Source organism: Chlorocebus sabaeus, chromosome 21 (assembly GCF_047675955.1).
Source record: "Chlorocebus sabaeus isolate Y175 chromosome 21, mChlSab1.0.hap1, whole genome shotgun sequence".
NCBI lineage: Eukaryota > Metazoa > Chordata > Mammalia > Primates > Cercopithecidae > Chlorocebus > Chlorocebus sabaeus.
The window spans coordinates 106,016,433-106,029,118 of NC_132924.1; the positions used below are offsets into that span (position 1 = coordinate 106,016,433).

The window sequence follows — 12,686 nt, forward strand, 5'->3', positions numbered from 1 at the left end:
ATGGCCAAGTTCATGTATTCAGCACATTCTGAAGTTCAGTCATACACAAATAATGAGATTTATTACAATCATTCTTCTCTAAAAATACTGGTCAATACAACAAGTCCACCAAAACCTTTCTCTGATACCACAAAACTCACCGTTTCTGATCTTCAGATTCTTTCTTGGCTTGCTCCAATGCCAGTTCCTCAGCTACTCTTCTTTTCAATTCTTCATCAGAAACTAGAATCAACAAAGAGCAGAAGGAGATAAAATGGGTGACTTCTTAAAAATAAAAGCGAGAAAATACTCAGGAAAGCCCGGCTGAGACTAGATTTGAATGGACAAAGTTCTGCCAAGTGGCCAGCATCTCCGTGGAACTTCTCAAGCACTGTGGAAAAGGCCAATTAGTGCACTTCAGGAGTAATTTAATCAAGAGTTCCCTGGTGACCTAGATTTCCACTCCTGCCAAAATTTATAACAAACTCAAGGAACTGCTTACTGTACAGTGGGGACTGAGTCAGTAAGGACTAATTCTTTAAGATGATGTCCTAACATAAAAGTCTGACAATGGTGTGTAAGGAGAGGGGAGGCTGTAGGAAGGGACTTCGGAGAGCAATATGACAAAAAAAAAACTTCTCGTTTCAATAATTAACCTCTAAAAAAATCAAGTATTACAGAGCAAATCATTTGTAGTTACATTCATTTTTCCATTATTTATGAAAAAAGGCATTTGTAATTTACGAAAATTTTGAAACCCTATTTTTTGGAATACATGTCATTCAAATTCAAGTGCCAGCAACTGGAGAGAGACACCGAAGAGTACTGAGAACACAGCCGGAGCTTTCTAAATACCTGGTGACTTGATTTGAAACATCTGGTCTTTCCAATTAGAAGATTGTGTATGGTGTGTTTTGTAAAGTTTCTTACAGCTATGATTGTACATAAAATGGACAAATTTCACAGGCTTCTTTAAGAGCCTTCCACAAGAAGTAAACAAAGAGTAACTCCACTAGAGACCTACTACCCAAAATTATGAACAAGAAAGCACCAGAAGCACTTAGGAGGATCTAGAAATATGCACAGGACCTAAGGTTATTTTTGGGTTTTTTTTCTTGGTTTGTTTGTTGAAACAGAGTCTCACTCTGTTGCCCAGGCTGGAGTGCAGTGGCACGATTTTAGCTCACTGAGACCTCTGCCTCCTGGGTCCAAGCGATTCTCCTGCCTCAGCTTCCCGAGTAGCTGGGACTACAGGCGTGTGCCACCATGCCTGGCTAATTCTTTGTATTTTTATTAGAGACAGGGTTTCATCATGTTAGCCAGGATGGTCTCAATCTCCTGACCTCGTGATCCGCCCACCTTGGTCTCTCAAAGTGCTGGGATGACAGGCGTGAGCCACCGCGCCCGGCCAGGACCTAAGTTTTATTTCAAATGGTTGAGCCTATTAGATGGAAAATTAGACAGCAGTGTCCCTTTTGATAATCTCGACATTATAAATGCTTAGTCCCACACCAGATGCAAAAATATTATTTATAATAGGATATGCAAAAGCCATTTTAAATATTTCATTGGCATGAGGCAATAACAAGATATATGAAAGATCAGGGCCGGGCGCGGTGGCTCAAGTCTGTAATCCCAGCACTTTGGGAGGCCGAGACAGGCGGATCACAAGGTCAGGAGATCGAGACCATCCTGGCTAACACGGTGAAACCCCGTTTCTACTAAAAAATACAAAAAACTAGTCGGGCGTGGTGGCGGGCGCCTGTAGTCTCACCTACTCGGGAGGCTGAGGCAGGAGAATACCGTAAACCCAGGAGGTAGCGCTTGCAGTGAGCTGAGATCCGGCCACTGCGCTCCAGCCTGGGCGACAGAGCAAGACTCCGTCTCAGAAAAAAAAAAAAAAAAAAGAAAGATCAGAAGGACGATTTCTCTTAGTTGTGGACTATCAGAGTGCAACAGCAGCATCCAATGATACTACCAAGAACGTAAAAAGCCCTCAGAATGGGAGAAAATATCTGCGAGTCATATAGCTAACAAGGGACTCATATCCAGAGTATGCACGTATGTAGAGTATACAATATATAAAGAACTCTTACAGACAAATAATAAAAAGACAATTAAAATGGGCAAAGGCTATAAAAAGGCATTTCTCCAAAGAAGATATACAAAAAGCCAACAAGTACATAAAAAGTTGTTCAACAGCATTAGTCATTAGGAAAATGCAAATCAAAATCGTAATGATATACCATTTCAAACCCACTATAATAAAAAAGACAAACAATAACAAGTGTTGGTGAAGATGTAAAGAAATTGGAACCCTCACACATTGCTTGTGGGAATGCAAAACAGCTCAGCCACTGTGGAAAACACTTTGGCAGTTTCTCAAAATGCTAAGGAGTCACCATATAACCCAGCAATTCTAATTTTAGGTACTATATATACTCAAAATTTGAAAACGTATCTATACAAAAACTCGTACATGAGTATTTATAGCGACATTATTCACAATATCCCAAAACTAAACACAACCTAAGTGCCTAGCAACTGATGAATGGACAAACTGTGGTGTATCCATTCCACATATTATTCAGCCATAAAAAGTAATGAAGTACTGATACATGCGACAGCATGATGAATCTTGAAAAAATTATGCTAAGTGAAAGAAGTCGGACATGAAAAGTCACCTACTATATCCATTCATATGAAATGTCCAGAATAGAAAAATCCATAGACACACAAAGTAGATTAGTAGTTCCCTGGGATAGAAGAAAGCAGAAAATAGGGCATGACAGTTAATGGGTATGAAATTTCAAGATGTTGAAAATATTTTTATTTTATTTATTTATTTATTTTTGAGACTGAGTCTTGCTCCGTTGCCCATTCTGGAGTGCAGTGCTGTGATCATGGCTCACTGCAACCTCCGCCTCCCAGGTTCAAGTGATTCTCCTGCCTCAGTCTCACAAGTAGCTGGGATTACAGGCATGCGCTAATTTTTGCATTTTTGGTAGGGACAGAGTTTCACCATGTTGGCCAGGCTGGTCTCGAACTCCTGACCTCAGCTGATCTGCCTGCCTCGACCACCCAAAGTGCTGGGATTACAGGCGTGAGCCACTGCGCCCAGCCAAAAACATTCTAAAACTAGATTGTGTGACGGTTGCACAACTCTATAAATATACTATAAACCACCGAACTGTACACTCTGAATGAATTTTATGATATGCTAAATGTACCTTAATAAGTTGTGAGAGAAAGGAAGGAAGGAAGGAAGGAAGGAAGGGAGGGAGGGGAGGGGAGGGGAGGGGAGGGGAGGGGAGAGGAGAGGAGAGGAGAGGAGAGGAGAGGAGAGGAGAGGAGAGGAGAGGAGAGGAGAGGAGGAAAGGGAAAGGGAAAGCAATAAAGAAAAAGGAAAAGAAAAAAGAAAAGAAGAAAAGAAAAGAAAAGAAAAGAATAAAAAGAACACTGCACAGGGAATCAGGGAATAGAGGAAAAACTATTTAAGGTCTAATCCCACCATGGCCATCAACAATCTGGGGGAACCCTGGGAAAGGTATTAACCTCTCTGGGCAGCAAGAGAATAACATTTTCTGAAATGGGTGTTTACAGACCCTTCCAACTGTATACTATGCTTCTGTTTTGTCTCTCTCTTACTTCATAGTCTATAACATGAGAAAAATACAAGTCTCTACTTAGAAGGGGTCAAACAAAACCTAGAAAACCCCTAGAATAGAATTCTGTTTGCATTCAGGCAAGTATTAAAGCTGTTTCAGTATGGAAGATTTTTAAACGATCCAACTAAAAGCAGAGAAATTTCAGGCAGTAAGAACTCCACAAAAGGTCCAAATAGTCTGCTTTTCTACTAAACAAATTTTGGATAAATCAGTTAATCTAACTGAATTTTAGTTTCCCCATCTAAAAATACGACACATGGGTGCACCTGTCAGCTATGAAATTCTAGACGATAGACTCCACAAGGTAATGATTTTCATACTTTCATCTACTTCTCATAAACAAGTAAAACAATGTGACACTAAAATTTTTCAAATTGCATACAACCAGTAGCTCCATTAGTAGCAAAAACTGAAACAAATATTTAACATAATTAGTATGACTGATCATACCAGTTAGTATCAACTCACAGTCAAATGGTACATGTAAAACCATGCTGCCTCTCCTAGACTACTTCAAGTTACAACAGCAAGATATTTCTCAGGCAAAATTCAATCAGATTCTCAATCAAAATTCAATTTAATTTAATTCAAATTAAAACTAGGCTTCTGTAAAACCTCAGAGTGTAACTATGATGCACTGAGGTCAGTGTTCTAAGTAAACGATAAAACTGTATCATATCTTTTCTGTTGTTGCCTTGGGTTTTTTGTTTGTTTGTGCTTATGGTTTGAATGTTTGTCCCCTTCAAAACTCATGTTGAAACTTTATCCCCACTGTGGCAGTACTACTGAGAGGTGGGGCCCTTAAGCGGTGAGACTGGGTCATGAGGGTTCATGAGTGGGTTAATCCATGCATGGACTAATGGTTTATCATGGGAGTGGGCCTGGTACCTTAAAAAGAAAAAGAAGGCTGGGTGTGGTGGCTCACGCTTGTAATCCCAACACTTGGAGAGGCCGAGGCAGGCAGATCACGAGGTCAGGAGTTCAAGACCAGCCTGACCAACATGGTGAAACCCCGTCTCTACTAAAAATACAGGGCATGATGGTGCACACCTGTAATTCCAGCTATTCAGGAGGCTGAGGCAGGAGAATCACTTGAACTCAGGAGGCTGAGGTTGCAGTGAGCCAAGATCGCACCACTGAACTCCAGCCTGGGAGACACAGCAAGACTTCATCTCAAAAAAAAAAAAAAGAAAGAAAAAAGAAAAAGAAGAGAGAGCTGGACTAGCATACTGAGCCCCCCTCACCATGTGATCCCCCGCACGATCTAGGGATTCTACAGTAGTCCCCACCAGTGAGAAGACCTGCGCCATATGCAGCCCTTCAACCTTGGACTTCAAAGCCTCCATAACATTAAGTAACAAATTTCTTTTCCTCATAAATTACCCAGTTTTACGTATTCTGTTATAAGCAACAGAAAACAGATTACGCAGTTGGTTTATCCAGCTTTATTAAGGTATAACTGACAAATAAAATCATATATATTCAAGGTGAACTATGTGATGATGTGGTATGAATCATGTAATGATTACCACAAACACATCGAGTACCACACAGTTACCATCAGGGTGGGGAACACTGGGGACACTTAAAATCCGTTCTCTCATGAAATTTCAAGTAAAAAATATTATTAACTAAAGTCACCACCTTATAACTGAAAGCTTGTACTCTTTGATCAACATCTCCCTATTTCCCCATCCCACATCCCCTCGTAATCACTCTTGTACTCTGCTTCCTAGAGCTCAACTTTTTTAGATTCCACATATAGGTAAGAATGTACAGTATTTGTCTTTCTGTGTCTGGCTTACGTCACTTGGTACAATGTCATATCTTCATAATGCACTTTCTGCCTATGACATAGGAGTGTCTTTCTACCAGAGGAAAAGCTCAAATCAGCAGCGAGCCGTTTATTCCAGTGTGATCAAACAGTTACCAGCTGGGTGGGTAGGCACAAAGCCATGCGGGTGAGAATGTGGAGAGGAAGTGGTTTGGGGGAAGAAAATGCAGCTTGGAGGCTTGCCATTTCCTTCCCTATCCCCTTCTCCCTACTATCATCAGCCCTGCCACCTGCTGTGGGGTGAGGTGAGAAAGAGATGCAGGTTACAGGTGGCATCGTCCAGGTAGGCCATGAGGGGAAAGAAAAACATGGGAAGAGGACAACAACAGCAATGAAAGGGACAGGAACGCTCCCGTGGCCACTGAAAAAGACACGTCCAAGTGACCAGCTGCTTGACATCAATTTGGTCCATAAAGGAATCAAAGCACAGCTCTTTCTAATGCCCTACCTATTTCCAGAAAGGGGGAAAAAAAATCACAACTTTTGGGTCAAGTCCAAGGTCACAACTGAGAAAGTAATTACCTTAGCTGCAAACGAGAAGTTAAAATAACAGAAGATAAAAACATGACCTAGCATAAAGAGTTTAAAATCTAAAACAGCAAATCAAAGCACAGCCAGGAAAATAAACCCGTGTGGTGATGGGTTCTGAGCACATCTAAGCTTCATGGTATTTGTTTTTAAATCAATAGAATACATAAAGCAATACTGTATTTCTTCTGATGGGTCTGACCCAAAGTGCATGAGGGAAAAAGATACAGCATTTGGAGGCCACTATTTAAAATGGCCTTTCTGAAAACACTCTTTTCAGCTCCCAGGATCTGAACATTTTCTCAAATAAAACTGTTATTAAACTAAAAGGTCAGTGTTTCAGGATGGGCTAGCTTAAGAGAAGCACAAGAAAGGCCAACTTTGCCTATTAGCACAGTGAGTTTCCAAGCAAATCTTTGGGAACTGGCAAAGTTTGTGAAATGAGAAAAGGCGTAAAAACAAAACAAAACAAAACAAAAAAATGTTCAAGCCATATAAATCCCATTTGCCATGGAAATTTGCAAAACTATTTCAAGTTCAGTAAGTATGGTTCCATGGCTTTTACATACACATATACTCTCCTTTTAGAAATGTGTTAAGACAAAAGAATGTTTTCTTCCCATACTTGTATAGCCTGTACTTTTTAAAATTCTTCTCAGAAACCATTTTAATTTCTTTCTCAATGGTGAATGTATCTTAACGAACACAAACACTGGCATTTTGTCAATTAGTTATAGATATAAACACTAACCATAAAACATGAGAAAAAGCCAAGCACTGCAATTGCTTAGTTCTAGCAAGTGTGGCTCTAAACCATTTACTTGAAACCATTATAAATACTTGGATGGTTGAAAGCAGCTCTGGCTTCCTAACAAATTTTTGTTTGTCTTTACTGAACAATATTCTAAACAAATGTTTTGGCTAGTCCAAGGGTCTTCTTTATGGATTGCTTAGGAATCTTTTGACCTGCTTAGCCACCAAAATTTCTGGGCTATAAATTTGAGTTCAGGATCAAATAAGAAAGTCCAAGATTCCTAAACTTATACTTGATTCTAAGTATTCTTAGGAAATGTGAGGAAATTCTAATTCCTCATAGAAAATGTAGCATAAATTCAATACACCTCACCTGTCTTCTATGTGACAGGTGATGCCCAAATTCCTGTGTTTACCAAAACTGGTTAAACTAAAGATATGAAGGGAGGGAATGGTAAGGGGAGACATAATTATACATTTTAGATAGATCCTTGAATGAATAGAAATGACTCCAAAAGATGGAAGGACTTGATGAACTCATCAACTATGAAAAACAGAAGACTGAAAATGCAACCATTATTTGAAACATATATAGATTCCCTGAACCTCAAGGAACATACTAATTTCCTTTGCAACTTTTCCCACTTGTAATTCTCCTCTACTTCATTTTCTTTGCATAATCCTTACACTATAATTCCCTCCCCAATTACAGTATTTCTTAAACAATCTCTTTAAGTTGCTTAATAAAAATTATACCTTGCTTCTTAGAGAAATATCAGTTCCTCTGGGATTTTTCCTCTAATGTATTTTTCTTTCTGGTTTTACCATTTGCTGATATAGGTCATGGCCAATTTTGTAAAGTCTATTATTTTCATGTGCTAGTTTAAACACACTAAAGAGAAACCATGAAGATCTTCCAAGAGAACAAAATAAGTATTATGTACCTGCATAACATAAGCAGCAGATTTTGGATAAAGACTCTGATTCTCCCAGGATTGAGATAGTTGAGCAAAAGGTTATACCATAAGACGTAGCCAAATTAAATTTTCAGCTCTATAGAAATACTCATTAATCTTATAATTTCAATAAATTCATTCAAATGAAGAGCATTTATTGTTTAGGAAAATAATAATCAAAACATCCATGTAATCAATGAAATACAACACAAAGTATATTAGAGCTAAATGACTCGCAGCATAGATTACAGGATAAATCTTGTCCTGCTCCTTATCTTCTAAAAGGTACAGGGTTTGACTGGAAGAAGAACCAAAAGATGACTAGGATAAATCTCAACGGTAAGAAATAAACAAGTAATGGTTTGCCATTATCCATTTGCGGCACCATTTAGTTGGCAGGCAAATAAACCTGATTTAAACCACACACGCGGAGAGTATAGGTATATTCAGCTGACAGTTACCTTCACCATCTTGTAAGGGGAATGTATCTTAAGAGTGCCTTCAAAACAAATGCCATCTGTCTACTACCTGGCAGGGGTAACTGTGGCTACTTACACATTAAAGTTAATGAAGACGGTAGAAAGAAAACTCCTCACTGCACATTCATAATCATAAATATTGTACCAGAAGGCACAGTGTTAGGAAGAGTTTGGCAACCTGAACATTAACAGCATCAAGTTAATGGCTTATTCTCTAGCATTATCACTCCATCAGGATTTATATACCTTTGCAAATTTCTAATCTGAATGGCATATTATGCAAATAATGTTCATTTTATTGTTTGCTTCACAATAAGCACCCATAGAAACTAACTCCATGTTCCATTCCATGTGGAAAAAAAAAACATCCATACTGGGCTATAGCCGTATAGCAAAAGACAAGCTCCTAATTCATATACTACAGTTTAGACCTCTTAAATAGACAATTCATAAAACCAGTATTGAGAATCAGATATATCTAGTATTTCATGTCTTAATATTCTGAATAATAGTTGTAAGATCTCACAAGGCCTCCAGGAAAATAAAATCTATAATTTAAATTAAAAAATGATAATTACCTTTGGATATTGCTTTCTGATACATAGCTTAATTTTTTTTGTTTCAAAAATGATTATATTTTGTTCACTGGAGATAAAACTGTAACACAGTGTTAACTCTCCAAACTAAATGAAGTACAGAAACGACCCAAGCCCTTTTCCATTTCATGCAAATGGTCCTGTGTGGCCAAATTTAAAGGTTTCTTCAGGAGTCATGAAATGCATAGAGGACCAAGCTGGAAATGAAAGGTAGTGGCCACCACAGCCATTAAGCTTCCGCTCCTGGAACCTCCTTTACAAAACATCTGGAGCCATCGCTAATGACAGTGTGTTGTTTACAAAGGAGAGAAGAGCAGGTATTCATTACAACTTTAATGCACTGGCTATGAAGTCTTCGTTTCAATGCTGAAGCTCAGTTTTCTGTGCTCTGATCAACGATATGAAGTTATTTTTGTTTTCTCTAATTGTTTTTTTCCAAATCAAGTCTGAATCAAGTTTGATTCCAAATTAGGTGAATCAATCAATTTGTACATCCACACTGACGTAATCCTACACTAGGCTTCATGAGAGATGAAGACATATAAGATGATCTCTACCATTAAGGTGATTACAGTCTAGAGTCAGTAAAGTTATACTATTGAGGTTTAGTATTAAGGAAAATTATCAAGGTCAGCTATAGTTAAGGATATGGAACTTGAGCAGGTAGATGAAAAGGAAACCAAAAAAACTTGTTACCAAACAAAACTTGTTTGTAAAAACAGAAGGGTAAATTAGGCTAAATTGCCGTGAGTCTTGGAAACTATGAAGGATTTTGGATAAGAAATATCAAGAAATACGGCATCCTGGACAGTTGGGGGGGAAAATGGCAATAATACAATGAAATAGAGTGTCAGGACAGGAAATGTAACCTGGTAAAGATTTGCAGGTAAACTGGGAGGGAAAGCAGAAGGCAATCAGTGGTTCTCAAAGTTTAACCTCACCTTCCCCTCAATGCAGCAGCCTCTTCTGGGAACTTGCTAGAGATGCAAATTCTTCAGCCCCACCTCAGACTTATGGAATCCAACACCATGGGGATGAGGTCCAACCATCTGTATGTCATCAAGCCTCCGGGTGATGCTGATGCACACTAAAGTTTGACAGCCACTGGCAAAAGGTTAAGAGGGCTTAAAGTAGGAGACTGGCTGTGAAGATACAGTCTAAGATTCAAGATTTTTCATGGGGAAAAAATGATCATCTGAGACTGACTGAGAGATGAAAGAAAAAGTCAAAGGTGTACCCATGCCAGAAAATTAATACCCATGATGGTCAATTAAGTAAAGAAGGAGAGGCTGTTTGGAGAAGAAAGATAATGAGTTAAGGCATATTCAATTGAAGGTAATGGCAGAACCACCACATGGAATTGTAGGCAATTAGATACTTGAACCTAAAACTCATATTTGATTTGAGACTTGGCTCGACATGCTGATTTGGGAATGACTATTACAGATTTGAGCTCAGTGAATTCTCCTGGAGAAAAAATATATATATCCACATATATATATGTGCACGTCAAAAATACACATAAAGGAAAAAAAAAAGCAAAAGGTTAAGCGATAGGCCTTAAAAATTCATCAGATGAGGGAAGGGAGTGAAAGAGGAACATCATTAGGGGCAAAGAAGAAATGGAATGGAATGGAAAGGAAAAAATAAACCAAGATAGCAAGTGTAGGAATGATAAATAGATATCATCTTATGTGCCAATTCCGATCAACTGGCAGTAGCTGCCTGAGTTGCTGTATGGAGGATTCTGAGGCCAAGCCCAGGTTCAGTGAATTAATGTCTACCCTGGGCACAGGAGGGAGATCTGGCAGCATAGCTTACAATTACCTATCATCCCATGGAGTGCATGCAAATCAGACGGCGTGAGCCTCCAATCAGTGGGAGGAGAACAATGGAAGGCAGCAATTACAGGCCTCCCTTCAACACATTTCAGAAATGAAACAAGAAGGAAAGAAGAGGAAGAATTATAAATAAAAGACATTTTTCACAAATAGTGTATTCTGTACATATTTAAAGGGCAGCCATAATCAATAATCTGTAACTAACTTATACTGACGAATGGTAGTTGTTGTTTCTCAAAAGGAATTTAGAGAATAAAACATACAATTACTCAGGAAGATCGGCTTGTTTAATATACAGTAACGCAGACCAATTAATATATATTATACTCTAGTCTACTTTCCTAATTACCATCCTGATGTGGGGCTCATAGTACATTTTTATAAAAAGAATATTTCACAACAGTAAAAGAAGAGTGGACAAGCCTTTTCATGGGCTAAAAAAGCTTTAACCAAGACTAATGCCCTTACCTAAATAGATTGCTTTGGTATCAGAAAGTCAAATACCACTCCGATACTTAGGTTCATAAATCAATCTTCCCTCTTCTTTTTACTGAGACAGAATTTTGCTCTTTGTTCCCCAGGATTGAGTGCAGTGGCGCGATCTGGGCTCACTGCAACCTCCGCCTCCCAGGTTCAAGCGATTCCCCTGTCTCAGCCTCCCTAGTAGCTGGGATTATAGGCGCCTGCCACCACGCCTGGCTAATTTTTTTGTATTTTTACTAGAGACGGGGTTTCACCATGTTGACCAGGCTGGTCTTGAACTCCTGACCTCAGGTGATCCACCCACCTTGGCCTCCCAAAGGCTGGGATTACAGGCGTGAGCCACCACGCCCAGCCCAATCTTCCCTCTTCTCATTGTTATGAAGTAGAATGTACTTTTTAGCAATGTAACTGTTTTTAATCCCCAAATTCATTATGCACTAATAAACCTTCCTAAATTCAACTAAGATATTTAATTCTTCAAACTCTGACCAACACTATTTTCTAAGCGAGACTTTATCTTTGCATGTAATCAAAGCACAAGGAAAATAAAAGATTTAAAAGTCTGAAAATAAAATGTATCTTCTAATCCACCTAACTTTCTACAGCCCTGGGAACTCAGCTAACCCCAGCCTCAAGACTTTTCTTCTTCTGAATGAAAATAAAATTCATGACCAAATTACAGTCCTTTTTATAAGGAAGAAAAGTAGAGTCCTATTCCTAGACACTGGCCTACTACTAGACAGTAGAAATAGTGAGAGAATCACATATAGTCAAACCTCTGGGCTTCAGTAGCTTCATTTACAGCCCATTAAGAATGAGGATGCAGAAAAGGACCTATTTAAGATACTAGCTAACCACTACAAAACAATGGCCTCTCCTGGGAAGTTTTAAATAAAGCAATTCAGATTTTACACCCATGCTTAATACATATTTTATTTATGAGAGTTCAAATATATTAAAACAATGAGGCAGCATAAGACATAATGGTATATTTCATTAAACTATAGTGCAATATCCTGAGCTTTGTTTTTTATTTAATTCACATTGTGATAATTAGATCAGCTTTGTTTGTGAAGTCACATTATACCTATAGCTATTATTTTTCCCTTCACCTAAAGTAACAAATCTCCATTCAATGCTAGAAAACATCATTTCAATGTATTCCTAAGTAGTCATATAATCTCTAATAAAACAAAAACAATTCTGTGTGAAGCACTGTGGAAGCTCTGTAACTTAGCCCATCACAGCTCATTTTACCATCTTTAAAACACAAGATTGTACACAAGGATTTCAAGACCAAAACATTGTGCTGTCTTTAACTTAAATTCAAGAATGTACTTAACCTTTTTTCTAAAAGTAAAATAAACTATTCGTGGTAAAGTTAGCCTGAAAGGAACAGTAAAAATACATTTATTATGATTACATTCCTAACGATCTCCTTAATACCAGTACTATATGGAGAAAAGTGATGGAATTTCTTCTTATCTAGCATTTCCTTTTTGTAATTCACACCATGTGCTATGTAAAGTTTCAGGGTGTAAATCCTTCAGAATACCTGGGACTACATAA

At 38.4% G+C, this 12,686-nt stretch overlaps 1 protein-coding gene across 2 annotated transcripts in view; it reads right to left on the reverse strand.

The window, feature by feature from the left end:
- The window catches only part of CHCHD3 (coiled-coil-helix-coiled-coil-helix domain containing 3), a 298,991-nt gene that overhangs the window by 239,420 nt on the left and 46,885 nt on the right, over positions 1-12,686 (reverse strand). For both annotated transcript variants that reach the window (XM_007982963.3, XM_007982962.3), the window contains exon 3: positions 141-222. In XM_007982963.3, the coding sequence (XP_007981154.1) occupies positions 141-222 (82 nt within the window). The remainder of the gene's footprint in view (positions 1-140; positions 223-12,686) is intronic.